Below are 15,221 nucleotides of genomic sequence, written 5' to 3'. Positions count from 1 at the left end.
CGCCATGAAGATAGAATCAAGCCACCCAGGTGTTTATTTTGCACTAGAAATAGAATCCCTAATCCCATTTTCTTCCATAATACGTGAGATAACACAGAACATAAAATTCATCTGGTGAAGAATCAAATGTGTAGCATACCCAAATACCAGTGAGCTAACACACAAGACTTGTAAGGCACTGAAACTAAGGCTAACAGCAACACAGTCCATCATGAAAATATTTTGAGAACCACAATACATTTTCTGATGGTGGACAGTCTGGCTGACAGTTAACCTTCACTCTAGCACCGAAGGCCATACACTGTTCTGGTTTCTTTGCGCCTCTTCTGGCACAGAGCCCAGATCTCTGTCACCAGGAGGCTTCTGACAGAAAGTGAGCTCTCAGCCAGAATCCTGGGGGGGGCCATGAGTGCAGGTTGGCAGCCCTGAGGGGCCCAGTCCGTTGGTATACCTACACATGTGTGGAAGGGAGGCCTTTCTGCCCTGGGGCGCCTCCACGTGGGGTGTGAAGGCCGGAGCGTGGAGTGGCTCGTCCGCCTCGGTCGTCATGGCTTTAGTTTTTTGGGTCGTTTCCAGGTGTCACACGAAGAGTCTACTGATGGAAATGTGTGGGAAAAGGGACAGAAGAGGGGCATTGTGGTTGTCCGATCATCAGAGGATGAAGCGGGTCCCTCACCCAGGGTGCATGACCACGAGAAGGGCTTGGGTGACGGGCTTGGGTGACGGGCTCAGCTCTGCACAGGTTCAGAGCCCGCACAGGGCCACGGAGGAGAAGACCCAGTGGTTCTGGGTGGGAGCCAGCTGGCCAGCTGGCTGCTTCCAAGAAGGTGGAGGGCCGGGCTGGGCCTACTTCTGCCCGGACACCAGGACGGCCAGCTCCTGGATGGACATATCCTTGTTGACGTAGCGCTCGTACTGAGCCTGGGTCAGCCGTCCTTTCTGCAGCGCCTCTTCAATGGAGAACTTCCTGCCAGACTTCCTGTCGTGGATCACGGAGGACTCCCCGCTGGGACCCTTCACCGAGATTTCCTCCCAGTCACACTCCTGGCTCCTGAGTTTCACGAACATGTTCCAGTCGATGAGGCCGGCCCGACGGGCTTCCTCTGGGGACAGCTCCCGGCCCGTGTCGGGGTCGATGACCACGATGGAGCGCCGCAGGTGGTTCTCTCTCTGCTCCCTCTTGACAGCCACGGAGCCCAGGCGCTTCTGCAGCTCGTCGATCTCCAGGTCTTTGTCTTTGGAGAGCCTCTTGAGGTCGTCCAGCTCTCTCTCCAGGGACCACAGCCTGGAGTCCAGGTTGGTCCCCGAGTCCGCCGTGCTGGTGGTTCTCAGGTCTCGGGTTTCTGTTGCTGCCATTTCCATTTCTGACTGGAGCCTCCGGGTCTCGAGCTGCAGGCTCTGCCGCTCCAGCTGCAGCCTGTGGTTTTCCTCCCTGAGGAAGTCCAGCTCCTTGGACGACTTGGAGTTACAGAACTCCAGCTCCGACAGCTTGGCTTCCAGCCGACTCACTTCTGCATCCAGTTCCCTCTTGCTCCGGCTCTCCTCCTCCAGGCTGCTCCTGAGCTTCTGGATCTCTTGTTCAGTGTCGCCCTTCTCCACCTGGACGCTTTCAGAGAAGACCACCTTCTCCTTGACCTCCATCTTCTCCAGGTTGACGAGCTGCTGCTTCAGGGTCTCGAGCTCACTCTCCAGGACCTGCCGCCGGTGCCTTTCTTCCTCCAGCTGGACTTTGAGCAGAGAGTGCTCCCGGGCCTGCTGCGGGTCCTGCTGCAGCACCACCTTCTGCTTGAGGGTCACCTTCTCCCGGGCCTCCGCCTCCTCCTTCTCCAGGTTGGCCAGCCGCTGCTTCAGGCGCTGCACCTCCAGCTCGGCCTCCCTGCGCGCCTGCCGCTCGCGGTCCAGCTCCTCGAGCTGGCGCTCCAGCTCTGCGCGCCGGCGCTGCAGCCGCCGCAGCTCCCCACGGAGGCTGTCGATCTGCCGCAGCTCCACCTCGATGCTCTCGGTGAAGGCGTTCACCTCGGCGCGCAGGCTGGGCTCCTCCTCGTACCTGACCACCTCCTGCTGGACCACCTTTTCCTTCACCTGGGACAGCTCCTCCTCTTTCTGCCTGATCTTCTCCTCCTGGGAGGCTCGCTCTCTTTGCAGATCCACTTGCTTCTTCTGTTCCTCTGAGAGCCTGGCCCGCAGAGACTCCACTTCCTCCTTGGTTTGGGGGTCTTCCTGGAACTGGAGGATCTCCTGGACCACCTCCTTGGTCTGCACCTGGGGTTTGGTGTCTTTCAGGGACTGGATCTCTTGCTTTAACTGGTAGATTTCTAAGTCGCACCTTTCAATAAGTCTCGTCTTGTCCACGATCTCCTCCCTGAGCCTCCGGAGCTCTTGCTCCATCTCGGGGTCGGTCTTATACTTGATGACTTCCTTGGTCACCTCTTTGACCTCTACCTGGGGGCCCCTCCTCCTGAGCGCCTCCAGCTCACTCTGGTAGCTCTTCAGCTGCTCCTCGGCCCCCCGGTACTTGCGTTCCTGCTCCACGAGCTCCAGGCGGAGGTTGGCCACTTCCCTCTCTGCCTCGGGGTCCGGCCGGACAATCTCCCGCACTTTCTCCTGTACCAGCACTCGGGCATTTTCCTCCTCCAGGGCCCAAATCTTGCGAAGCAGCTCAGTCTTCTCCCTCTGGTTGGTGCGAGCCTTGGCAGCCTCGTCCTCGCACTGGCGCTTGAGGTCACCGACCTCCCTCTCGGTCGCCACATCCCTTTCCACCTTGAGCACCTCCTTCACTGTGATCTTCCCCTCTGCCATGGCCCGCTCCTTCTCCAGCCTCTTCAGCTTGTCCTGGAGGAAGCTCAGCTCCTCTTCGTGCTCCTCCCTGCGCTTGCCCTCCTGCTGCCGGGCCTCCTGCAGCTGCCGGTACTCTGCCTCCAGCTGGGGGTCGTTCTGCAGTTTCACCACCTCCTTCTCGGTGACCCTCTCCTGGGCCCGCTCCTTCTCCGCGGCCAGGGCCGCGATGCGCTGCTGCAGGAGGGCTGCCTCTGCTTCCCGGGTGCCCTTCTGCCGCCTCAGCTCCTCCAGCTCCTCCCTCAGCTTCAGGACCTCGTCCGCCCGGGCTCGGTCTGGCTCGATGCGCAGGACCTCCTTGACCACGTACTCCTGCCCCCCATCCCTGGTCTCCTGCTCCAGGGCACGCAGCCGCAGCCGCAGCCCCTCCAGCTCCTCCTGCAGCAGCTGGTTCTTGTGCCGCTCCTCCACCAGGGTCCGCTGCATCTGCTGGAAGCTCTCCTCGAGTGCGGGGTCCGGCACCTTCTTCAGCACTTCCTTCTGTACCACCGCTTCCCGCGGGCTCCGATTCTGCAGGGTCTGGATCTCCTCCTGGGCGCTCTTGACCTCCTTCTCCAGCTGCTGCCTCCGCTCAGTCTCCTCCTCCAGCTCCTTCTGTACCTTCCACGTCTCCTCCACCGCGGAGCCCGGGCCGCTACCTTGCGGGGTCTCGTGGCTCGCTCCCACCTCCGGTTGCTGAGAAGGAGAAGACAGTGCATGGTTAACGCGCGGCCTGGCCTGTTCCCACCTGGTCGGGGCGCACCTCAGTCCCCCATGGAAAGGTCAGACCCTGTGACGCCCGAGGCTCCCTTGGTGTCGAGTTCACTGAGTTCCTGGGTTACTTTAGGTTTTTTTGAACAGTAAAGTAGTTGACGACCACGGCAGAGCATCCACCTCTGGTCCTGTTCCCAGAGGCTGTCGTCTTTGAGACGTACCTTTTGAGTGCGTGCCACATGTTTTTCTTTTTCTTTTTTTTTTTTTTAATTTTTTTTTTTCAACGTTTTTTATTTATTTTTGGGACAGAGAGAGACAGAGCATGAACGGGGGAGGGGCAGAGAGAGAGGGAGACACAGAATCGGAAACAGGCTCCAGGCTCCGAGCCATCAGCCCAGAGCCTGACGCGGGGCTCGAACTCACGGACCGCGAGATCGTGACCTGGCTGAAGTGGGACGCTTAACCGACTGCGCCACCCAGGCGCCCCCACATGTTTCTTTTTCTACACAAGCGGTCGTCCCCTGTTCTGCACCCTGCTTGGTGCACTCAGTACAGACAGAGGCTTCCACGGTGGCCCTGCTTCATTTTCCACTGTATGGACAGACAGACGTGGGCTTCTGAAAACAAGCTACCTGCCCTGGGGACCCAGCAAATATTTGCTGGATGGAATACATGCTGCTCTCGTGCTCACAGAAGCGCTGGCTGGGCCACTACCTGCGCTGGTGTCGTCCGATAGCCGGGGACACTGCCACCAGTTCACGGACTGTTTTGTGGGAGCAGAATGAGCCTCATTTCTTACCTGCTGGAATAGTTGGAAGTAGAATGTCTGACCTGTAGGAGATCCATTACCTGTCTCAGGAGACTCAGGGCAAACTCCAGATTGTGAAGCCTCTGTCTGTTGATGGCGTTAACTTCAGTGAACTTGGCAGCGAGAGCCGCTTCCTACGGGAGAGCAGTCGGCAAACAGGAGTCAACAGGCTGAGCGGGAGCGAGCTGGACCGTGTTTGAAAAGTCTGGCATTTGGGGATAGAGGGTAGCTTCTGGTCTCTTGCTACCTGGAGTTGAACTATAGCCTCAGCTGGTGGAGGAACTGGATTTAGAGCATGAAGGCGAAAGTCTGCATGACCCTGAGCAGCTCTTCCTCTCGGAGCCTTCACTTACTCATACGCGGAAGGAAGTAACCCCAGCTCTCCACGTGTACTTACTTAGGAGGAGTCCTGTGGGAGCCTCCCAGATCCCTGCAGCAGGCTGTCTTTCCAGGTATATCCTCATCACTTGCCCGAGAACAAGTCTACCATCTGTTCTTAGCAAACCTGTCTTAACCTTACCGAGCACCCAGGAGGGCTCTCGGCCCCGTTTCCCTGTTGGGGTGCATCTCAGAGGCCTGTGTGCCTTGCCTCCCCCAGGGCCCGCCTGCACCGCTCACCTCTTCCCTCACTTTGGCAGCGGGGGACTGGAGCCTGGCTCTCTTGGTGACATGGCTACTCCTTCCATTCTCCAAGTCAAGAAGGGACCTTAGTTTCTCTGCTTCTAACTCATAGTCCTGGGTGAGAGAGAGACATGGTGGAGGGCAGACAACCTCAGTAGAGACAGAAGTGTTCTTCTGCCCCTCGTAGTGGACTGTGGAGGTCTGCACGGCTGCGTACTGTAGTAACGGCCAGGAGGTGCTGACAACCATCTACATGCCGGCTGTCCAGAGCTGTGTCCCTCAACAACCCAGGACATGACAGAAAGGCGCGCAGTGCCCTCCCGCCCCAGACGGAGCCCCCTCCGGGCCCCGAGTGTGGCGCTCTGCTCTCTCCCCACAGCACTTGAGCCGGTTCTCCTGCTGCCTCGGATCCCCTTTATTCCTTTGCTGACTCCGTAATCCATCGGCCGTGTAGAGTATTTCTAGTTTTTTTCTTTTGCTATTGTGAATAATAGCTGCTGCTACGAAGATTTTTATTTATCCTCCATTGTTGTTTTGTTTTCCTTCTGGGATAAATTCTCCCTGTTTACTGCTTCAAGCAGTAGCAATCCCTTCTCTGGTGTTCAGCGTCTGGGACACACTGTTTTCCTAAAGGGCTGTGCCCGCTCCCAGGGCTGCCTGCAGTGCCCGAGGACGACCCCCCCCACCCCCCCCAGGCCTAGCCCTTCTCTGTCCAGCCCTCCTGACAGGACGAGGCCCTGCTGTCTTGCACTCAGCAGGAGCTTCCCGGCTCACCTTGACAGCTTGCTGGTACTGCTGGGAGGAGGTGCAGACTTTCTGGACTTCCTCTTCCCTTCTTGCTATCTCATCTAGCAGGTTCTGTAAAACAACAGAGACTTTTAAAATAAAAAATTAAGAAACAAACCAACAAAAACAACCCTTGACAGAGTAGCTGGATTCCTCAGAATCTGAAATTCAACTTCTGTAGTACAAAGTTTCATGAACGGCTTCCTTGTATACAGTTGTTTGTCACAAAAGGCAATTCTCTGACCCTGTGAAGAAGGGCCAGGAAGATCATTGTCTTTGCCAGGAAACCAGTATTTACGGAGTGCTTCAAAATGTCAGGCACTCTTCTAATATCTTCGATCTCATTTTATCTTGAAGTTGTCCTGTGAGGTAAGTGCTATCATTATCTCCAGTCTACGAGTAATGAAATTGAGGCATAGTCACCTTCAGTGACTTGCCCACAAGGACATGGCCATTAGGGTTGGAACCTGAGTTTGAATCTAGGCTGTTGGGGTCCTGTGTCCCTCACTCCCAAGACACTGCTGCCTTCCAGCCAACCAGGACTCTGAACTTTGGAAACGGGATTTTTTTTTTTTTTTTTTTTTTTTTTTTTTAACCACAAGGGCTCCTCATGTGTTGCTGTAGCCATTTGCTCATTCAGCCAGCCTATGTGGACTGTCCACTCTGGGCCAGGCCCTGTGCTGGGCACTGAGGCAGGAGTGAGGCCATTCTTGTTCTCAGAGTTAGGTGCTGGCAGCCAAGCAGGGCCAAGGTCTTAAGGGACCTTGCTGACCTCCAGCAGCCCCCATGCCACTGTAGACCTGTGAACACGGAGGCAACCGCCTTACCTTCTGATTCTTCAGCTTGGTCTCCATCTGGCTGAGGGTGTCTGTCTCCTGGGGCTCATAGCTGGGGATGTGGGACAAGAACTGGAGCACGTGGTCGTAGCTGCTGCGGTAGTCGTCATACGCGGCCCTGGCATTCTGCAGGCTCTGGGCCCTGCGGAGGAAAGCCTGTCAGGCCTCTGCCACAGTCAGAAGATGCCTCCTGTCTCTTTTTAAAGAAGTTCTCTTTGCTCATGTTTTAAAAGCAGGAGGGATCAAATATAACCTAATAAAATAACCTAAACATTGCTCGAAAAGAGAGCAGTTGAGGCACCTAGGTGGCTCAGCCGGTTGGGCGTCCCACTTTGGCTCAGGTCATGATCTCACCATTCCTGAGTTCCAGCCTCACGTCGGGCTCTGTGCTGACAGCTCAGAGCCTGGAGCCTGCTTCAGATTCTGTGCCTCCCTCTCTCTCTGCCCCAACCCACTCTCATTCTGTCTGTCTGTCTCTCTCTCTCTCTCTCTCTCTCAAAAATAACATTAAAAAAATATTTTTTTAAAAAAAGAGAAGAGCAAACCTAAGCAGCAGTAGGAAATAACGAACAGATGCCCATGAAAGAGAAGAGCAACAGAGAGCAGTGAATTGATAGACCTCAGAAGAATTAGGAAGGAAAGAGAGGATGTATATACAAATAGAATGAGGAAAGGTACAACATCAGGAATGGGGGCGGGGGACATCCCCTCAAAAAATCAGACAATATTAAGGACAATTTTATGCCACTAAATTCAACTATGTGATGAGATGGACAAGTTCCTCGAAAAAGACACAAGCTACTGGACCTGCCTCCCAGGGCAGATGGCCCAGAAAAGTCCAATACCAATTAAAGAGGCTGAATTTGTAGTTAACATGCGACACACAAAAGCCGCTTGCAGGCCTGCATGGCTGCTCCCCTGGTGAACTGTACCCAGCACCGAAAGAAGCGGGAGCAGGATCTGTTCTACAGGAGCTCTTCCGGAAGACACAAGAGGAGGTCACACTTAGGGACTCCTGAGACCAACAGGACGTAGGACAGGAACAAGCAAGACGCGGTGTATGTGCTGTGTTGTCACTGATGTCACCGCCCCCGCCCCCCCCCCCCCCCCCCCCCGCCAGCTCCTCAAGAACATTTCTGGAAGTGTACACAAAATGGTAGCCATGCCTGCCTTGGGGTCGGGGCTGGTCGTTGTAATCACCTTGAGGTTTTTACTGTGCAGATGGATTGCTTTTTCCAAAATGAGAAAATCGAGAAAGCAAACCACTTGCAGCAGCCTCACAGCACACGAGCTCAGCGGAGGCTGCTGCCCGGCCACGGCTGCTCACCTGAGCTCCACCTGCTGGCGGAGGTTGTCGGAGCGCTGGGCCAGCCTGTGCGCCTCGGCCTCCTGGCGCTCCAGGTCCGGGCAGTGCTCCTGGAAGCGGCTGGCCAGGGAGCTGGAGCAGCGCTTGGCTGCCTGCAGGTTCTGCTCCACATCACCGAGCAGGGACTCCTGGGCCTGCAGCGCGGAGGCCAGGGCCTGTCGGGGCGGAGAGGCAGAAGGTGGGCGCTGTGGTCAGAGCCCCGGGGTGGGGGTCAGGGCAGCACCACCCAAACTGCCTGAGGCCTCTGGCTTTGGGGGTGGGAAGCCTGGGTGGGGGGTGGGGAGGAGAAGGACGGGGGTTTTGCCTCTGTGTTTCTCATTAAACGTGGTGGTCATCTCTGCAACGTTCTGTTCCGTCGCCGGGAACACAAGCCGGAAAAACTAACGTGTAAAAACCCTGCAGGAAGCAGCATGTGCCCAGGACGAGAGTGGCCAGCTGCTTTCCAGCTTTAAGGCCTGGGCAGAGGCTTTCTGTCTGAGCCAGTTTCCTTGGCCCTGAGGTGAGAATCTCAGCACAGAGCGAGGATTCTGTGGACTGGTGTGTGAATAAGCAGCCTCCTAAGGGCCCACGGACCTGTGTGCCCTCAGGAGTCAGGCAGACATGTGAAGTGGCCCCGTGGCAACTGTGCAGGTAAAGTAGACGCTGGGGGTGGGGGGAGCCAGGCGCTCCCAGAGCATGCGGGCCCCGCAGGCTGGATCTGCTCTCCCACAGATCCTGGAAATCTGGGCGGATTATGCAGATACTGGCCCCTGATTTCCACAAGCCACGCAGGTCCCAGGAGTAGCTGGGATTTATGCCACAGCTCTCCAGCCGCAACTTCTGACTTGGCACACCGCAGCCTTTCAAAACCTGGGGACTCACTGCCCTGAGACTCGGGGCCTCCGTCCCCATCTGTTCAGAGCTGGCAGGCCGGGGCCACCTGGAGAGAAAGGCTCCCGAGGCCCCTGTCCCCATACTCACCACCAGCTCCTGCCTCTTGCTGTCTAGGGCCCGGCTGCCCTCGGGCACCGTGTCGTCTTGGGTCAGCCGGGTCTCGTACTCGGCCAGCGCCTCCCAGCCCTGCCGCAGGCTCATCTCCAGGCGGTTGGCCACGTCCACCCTGACAACACGGGTCAGGAGTGAGGGGTGCCCATCTGGCTCCACGGTCCCACCCGACCTGCCCGCCACCCGCCCACCACACACTTCTCCTGGGCCAAGTCCAGCAGCTGCACCAGGCGCTCGTATTTGCGGTTGGTGTCGTCGACCCGGGTCCTCAGCAGAGGTACGCTTCCGCTGCCCGGGAGGGCCTGCATGAAGTCCTGGCACTCAGCCGTGCTGCGTGCCTTCTCGGGCTCGATCCGCAGCAGCTCATTGGTGATGTTCTGTGGGGACCAGAGCCCCTGAAGTTGGCCACAGCCCAGCAGCCCCCTTCCCTCCAGGGGCCTTGTGGGACAAAGGAAGCAGCTGAGGAAGCCTGAGCCCTCTCTGGGGAGCCAGCCCGTAATGAGCACCCCGGGGAATTGTGACGCAGGGTGTGTGACAACAGACCTCCTGTTCCATGCACGTCACGGGGATGATTTCATCCATCTTTGGGGGCGACCCCATGAGGTGGGGTGCTTTTTCTCTCCCCATTCACAGGTGACCCTATGACCGCTTAGGCAGGGATGCGGCATGACGTGGCCACGCCCCTTCCCCGTGCCCATCGTCCTCTGGCCTTGACTGTCTCTGAGGAAACTGAGCCCTGGGCTTGAATAGCAGGTCTGCGGTCAAGCAACCAGCACGCGGCTCCGGAACTCCGAAGTGGCGTGTGGCCCCGTGCAGCTGGGGCCGGTCACTAGTGTCATCAACACTGCCACAAGCCCACGAGCGGCAAGCTGTGTGGGGGCAGCGTGAACCTCGCCTGCCCTTTCTCCTGGGGTGGTGTCTGGGGCACCAGGGCTCTGGCACCTCCTCGGTCATCAGCCTAGCACAGCTCCCCTCACCGCCATCACTCAGGACTTCTGGTGACATGTGGCAGATGGTCCCCGTGGAGCACCAAGGCCCCCGTGGGGATGAGACCAGTCTGGCAGTACCTTCAGGTCCTTGGCCCGTTCAGCGCTGTCCTGCACAGCCCGGCCCTGCTCCAGCGGCGGCCGGAGGATCCCCGTGATAGCCTTCTCCTGCCGGTCCAGATCTCTGGCCACCTTGTCCAAGCCAGCCAACAGATGCCGCCCCTGCTGGTCAGAGGCATCTGCCGGAAGGAAATCGCGGTCAGGTGGCAGCGGGGGGTTGGGGGGAGCAAGGTGCAGGGACAGGGCCTAGGAGACCAAGTGGGGCCTTCTGGGGCTGCCCCAGCCTCCCTCACCCCTGCCTTGCCTGTCCCCTGCCCTTGCAACTGCAGCACAGACCGCCCAGAGCCTGGGACAGTGGCCCTGGCACCCACCTCCAGGGCTCTCTGCCTTCAGCACCTCATGCCGCTGTTGGAGTGCGTTCCTGCTCCTGGCCGCCTTCTGCCGCACGCTCCGGTACTGGCTGCCCAAGCTGTGGGTGCAAACATGGGCTGGGGGCCTGGGGTAGCCCACTGCCCCCTGTGCTTACAGACCCGGGACTCCAGGTTGTGGCTGGGTGTGGCCCAGAGGAGTCACGAGGCTCGTGGAAGTGGTTTGAAAAGCTAAAACCCGGCAGACATGGAAAATTTGCTATAATGCGGCTCTTTGCTTCTGGAGGCCTGGCATCGTGACTCAGCCTCTTTTCTTTTCTTCATACCAGGTTTTACTACCTAAAGTCATCATTTGTTCCTTTGTCTTCCCCACCAAGACATTACTCCTGAGGTAGCAGTACATGGTAGGTGCTCAGTAAATACGTGCTGAATGGATAGATGAAGGCATTCCTGAATCACTCATTTAACAAAGGGTTCTTGGGTACATACTTGGCATGCACCATGTACTGAATGAGGCCCTAGAGACAGTTAAGTCCCCAGGAGCCCCTCCCCACATGAGACTGACAGGGTGATGATAAGGGGCAGAATGTGCAGTGGGAGAAGGTGCTGGACCCAAGAGTTGGCAACGCTTTTCCTGGAGCCAGGGTGGAGGGGAGTAAGCTCTTCACAGAAGAGGTAACCAAGGAGGTGTCTTAATTCAAGAGGCCTGAGCCAACCAGACCTCGAGCAGGTGTCTGGGCAGAGAGAACAGCATATGCAAAGGCCCAGAGGCACCTGCAGAGAAACTGCTCACTGGCTATGCCGCCTACAGCCTGACGTTCACATGTGGCAGGTCAGCCTGGCCAAAGGGGTCTGCTCCTGTCCCACTTGAGCCCCCAAGGAGGTGCAGGTGGGGGGTGGTAGTTGCCTCCTGAGGCTGAGTCAGGATGCCAGGGCTGTGAACGGGGCCTGAGGGGCCCAGAGGGTGGGGCCAGTCCACGCTCGTTCCCCGCTTGGCCTTGTTACCTCTCCGCCAGAGCCAGGGCCTCGGGGTCAGTCGGGGGGATCACGAAGCAGACGGCAGGGGCGGTCAGCTTGTTGCCTGTGCTGTCCGTGAGGTCCCAGCTCTCCCCGTTGTTGTTCTGCAGGGTGTAGCTGTAGCCCCGTGAGATGAGGCCCTGGCAGGGGCAGGCCAGTCAGAAGGCATGGAGAGACCTGCCCTGGCCAGTGACCAGGGGCCCAGTTGCCATCTTGCCCCACCACCCGGGTCTTAGCCCATCTCTGTGGCCCTCCCCAAGACATTTCAGCATAGAGACTAGGGAGGTTGCAGCTGCACGGGGATGTGTTAAATTTGCTGTCTCAACATCTGCCTGGGTTTCCCTTTGGGGAACCCCCCTTCCCATAGTCCCCGACTACTCAGGCTGGACATGTGGCTCAGGCCTGGCCAATGAGAGAATGGCACCTGCCAGCCACAGTGATTGGTTTAGGCAGGACGCAGGACTTAAAGCTGGTAGAACAGAAGACCAGGGCAACTGGTGGGGTTCTGCGGGGGACTGGTAGAGTGACCCCAACCACAGAGATGGACACAGGTTCCTAGAAAACACTGGTGTGAGGCCCTGAATCCAGCCTTACAACTCCTAAGACCTTTCAGTGACACGAAAGGGGCAGCTCTGGGCCCAGCCCGCCCAGGGCTCCAGGGGCACCTGTGCAGCAGCTCACCTGGTCGCCCTCAAAGTCACAGAGCGCCTCCACGGGGATGGGCTTGAGCGGCGTCTCCCGGCGGTACTTGAGCGGCACCACCTGCTGCCCTCGCTTCTGCAGGCCCCGCACCACATGCTCGTACTTGTCCAGAGCCTTCTCCTGGTCCTGAATGCAGCAGGGGGAGGGCCGGGGTGAGACACGGCCTTCCCCAGGCCGGAGGTGCAGGGAGGGGTGTGGGGAGGCCCTCGCTGGGCCCGTCACTCACGTCCAGCTCCCGCAGCAGCAGCTCAATCTGGTACTGGTCCTTGAAGTCGGGGCTGTATTTCTGGTTCAGGTCTGAGTCCACCTTGCACAGCAGCTCCTGAGCAGCCTTCACGTCCCTGTGGAACTAGGGGACACCAGATGGCCCTCTTACGGACACAATCCGTCTATGGCTGCAAGCTCACCCCCAGGCAGGGCCGTCCCTGCCCCACTCTCCACAGCTCAGAGACCCCCCTCCCCCAGTCGGCTTCCGGGTGGCCTCTTGGACCAGGGCCCCTCCCACCAACCCCCATGAGGCCACCTCCAGGACGTACTAAGTTTTCATATATACATACCGTTAAGCTTTCGGTTCTTTTCTGTTCCATTCCTCTCTTTGGGCTAGGGACACCCTGATTTAAATGCTACACTTTTTTTTTTTTTTAATATATGAAATTTGTCAAATTGGTTTCCATACAACACCCAGTGCTCATCCCAAAAGGTGCCCTCCTCAATACCCATCACCCACCCACCCCTCCCTTCCACCCCCCATCAACCCTCAGTTTGTTCTCAGTTTTTAACAGTCTCTTATGCTTTGGCTCTCTCCCACTCTAACCTCTTTTTTTTTTTTTTTTTCCTTCCCCTCCCCCATGGGTTTCTGTTAAGTTTCTCAGGATCCACATAAGAGTGAAACCATATGGTATCTGTCTTTCTCTGTATGGCTTCTTTCACTTAGCATCACACTCTCCAGTTCCATCCACATTGCTACAAAAGGCCATATTTCATTCTTTCTCATTGCCACGTAGTATTCCATTGTGTATATAAACCACAATTTCTTTATCCTTTCATCAGTTGATGGACATTTAGGCTCTTTCCGTAATTTGGCTATTGTTGAGAGTGCTGCTATAAACATTGGGGTACAAGTGCCCCTATATTGCTACACTTTTTAAAGTCCCGATACACAGAAGACAAGCCTTGCCACTTTGCTCTAGAAATTTCTCCTGTCCATTTTCCAGTCCATCCACTCTGAAACCGCTCCTGGTCAGCTGTCCTCTGGGATGTGACCACGAACCGGACTTAGGGATCCCTGTGAAGCTCACAGCCCAGTGGGAGTCTAGACACTGAACCAGGAGTTACAGGAATGCCACCTGAGTTCCAGAGTCCCCAGTCCTCAGAATCAGGTGACCAGCTCTTGTTAAAAATACACATTCCTAGGACACCTGGGTGGCTCAGTTGGTTAGGAGACCGATTTCAGCTCAGGTCATGATCTCACAGTTTGAGTTCGAGCCCCACGTCGAGCCTGCTTTGGATTCTGTGTCTCCCCCTCTGTCTACCCCTCCCCTGCTCACACTCTGTGTCTCTCTGTCTCTCAATAATAAAATGTAATAAAAAAAACACATTCCTATGGAAATCAGACAGTATCCACCAACGAGGAATGAGGCAAACACAGTGTGGTCTGCCTATACAATGGAATACAATTCAGCCATAAAAGGGAATGAAGTTATGATTCATGCCATGACATCGATGACCCTCGAAAACATGAGGTTCAAGCGAAAGAAGCCAAAGACACCAAAGTCCACATAACATGTGAGTCTAGTTTCACAAAATGTAGACTAGGAAAATTCAGAGAGAAAGAGCAAGGGGGCTGGAGGAGGGAGAACGGAGGGGTTGTTTCATGGGTGCAGACTTCTTGTCTGGGGGTTCTGGAAATCTTTCCAAGGTGAAGGCTGCACAACACTCTGAATGTTAAGCCACTGGACTGTGTGCTTAAAAGCGGCTAAGATGGCAAATTTCACATTATATATATTTCATCAAAATGAAAACCCCACACTCATTCCTGAGCTGGTCAATCAGATTCTCCATCCCTGTCCGCCAGGGAAGACAGACCAGGGCCCAGCAAGCTCGGGGGCACACCCACGTATGCCATCAAAAGCAAGGGCCCTGGGAGGCTCCCGGAGGAATCAGAGCCGAGGCCACAAGTAAGCCAGGTAGGCACTGAGTGCTCCCAGCAATGGTGCTTCAGGGCTGGCGGGGTACCTGGTGGTAGTCTTCCATGTATTTCAGGTGACTCTCCTCACAGATGAGCAGGTTCAGGTACTCCTTCCAATCTGCGTGCACAGCCTCCATGTGCGCCTGCCAAGACAAGGCGGGGGGGTGGGGAGGGGACAGGTCACTGCTTGGCAGGGTTCTGGACCAGAGAAGGGTGGGGAAGGGGGCATCTCCCTGGATGTGGCTCCCACAGAGGCACCTAGCTTCTTCTTGGGCATGGGAGGAGAGGGGACATGGTGAGGAGCCAAGCACGGTTGCAGTGTTCGGGTACTTGGGCTGTTTACTGCACAAGGAATAAGTAGGGCGTGCATCTTCCCAAAGTGGTGCTCTTAAAAATTCTCACAAAGGCACTGTAGAAAATTGAATGGTGTCCCTCCCCTCCCCAAATTCATGTCCACCCAGAACTCAGAATGTGACTTTATTTGGAAATAGGGTCTTTGCAGGTGTAACTAATGAAGGATCTCAAGATGAAATCATGCTAGACTTAGGGTGGGCCCCAAGTTCAATGACTGGTGTCCTTGTAAGAAAAGGAGATGAGGGGCTCCTGAGTGGCTCAGCAGTTAAGCGTCCAACCTCGCCTCAGGTCATGATATCACGGTTTGTGAGTTCAAGCCCCAAGGCGGGCTCTGTGCTGTTGGCTGCTTCAGATACTGTTGTCTCCCTCTCTCTCTGCCCCTTCCCCACTTGTGTTCTGTCTGTCTGTTTCTCTCTCTCTCAAAAATAAACATAAAAAAATTAAAAAAAAAAAAAAAGTAAAGGAAAGGAGATGAGGGGAGCCTGGGTGGCTCCGTGGGTTAAGCGTCTGACGTCAGCTCTGGTCACGATCTCGTGGTCCGTGAGTTCAAGCCCTGCGTGGGGCTCTGTGCTGACAGCTCAGAGCCTGGAACCTGCTTTGATTTGTGTCCCATTCTT

The 15,221-nt window shown here is 56.4% G+C and overlaps 1 protein-coding gene across 1 annotated transcript in view; it reads right to left on the bottom strand.

Annotated features, from left to right (window-relative positions):
• Positions 1-16: 16 nt before the first annotated feature.
• Positions 17-15,221, bottom strand: part of PPL (periplakin) — a 46,758-nt gene continuing 31,553 nt past the window's right edge. Inside the window, exons 9-22 of the mRNA XM_042971570.1 lie at positions 14,298-14,393; positions 12,289-12,411; positions 12,042-12,188; positions 11,349-11,500; positions 10,347-10,444; positions 9,997-10,154; positions 9,128-9,306; positions 8,906-9,044; positions 7,907-8,100; positions 6,571-6,721; positions 5,732-5,815; positions 4,955-5,071; positions 4,378-4,470; positions 17-3,510 (exon numbers count right to left, since the gene is read on the bottom strand). Of these exons, the coding sequence (XP_042827504.1) occupies positions 847-3,510; positions 4,378-4,470; positions 4,955-5,071; positions 5,732-5,815; positions 6,571-6,721; positions 7,907-8,100; positions 8,906-9,044; positions 9,128-9,306; positions 9,997-10,154; positions 10,347-10,444; positions 11,349-11,500; positions 12,042-12,188; positions 12,289-12,411; positions 14,298-14,393 (4,395 nt within the window). The 3' untranslated portion in view covers positions 17-846. The remainder of the gene's footprint in view (positions 3,511-4,377; positions 4,471-4,954; positions 5,072-5,731; positions 5,816-6,570; positions 6,722-7,906; positions 8,101-8,905; positions 9,045-9,127; positions 9,307-9,996; positions 10,155-10,346; positions 10,445-11,348; positions 11,501-12,041; positions 12,189-12,288; positions 12,412-14,297; positions 14,394-15,221) is intronic.

Source organism: Panthera tigris, chromosome E3 (assembly GCF_018350195.1).
Source record: "Panthera tigris isolate Pti1 chromosome E3, P.tigris_Pti1_mat1.1, whole genome shotgun sequence".
NCBI classification, from domain to species: Eukaryota; Metazoa; Chordata; class Mammalia; order Carnivora; family Felidae; genus Panthera; species Panthera tigris.
The sequence above is the reverse complement of the archived record's forward strand: the minus strand, read 5'-3'. Positions and strand labels throughout refer to the sequence as shown.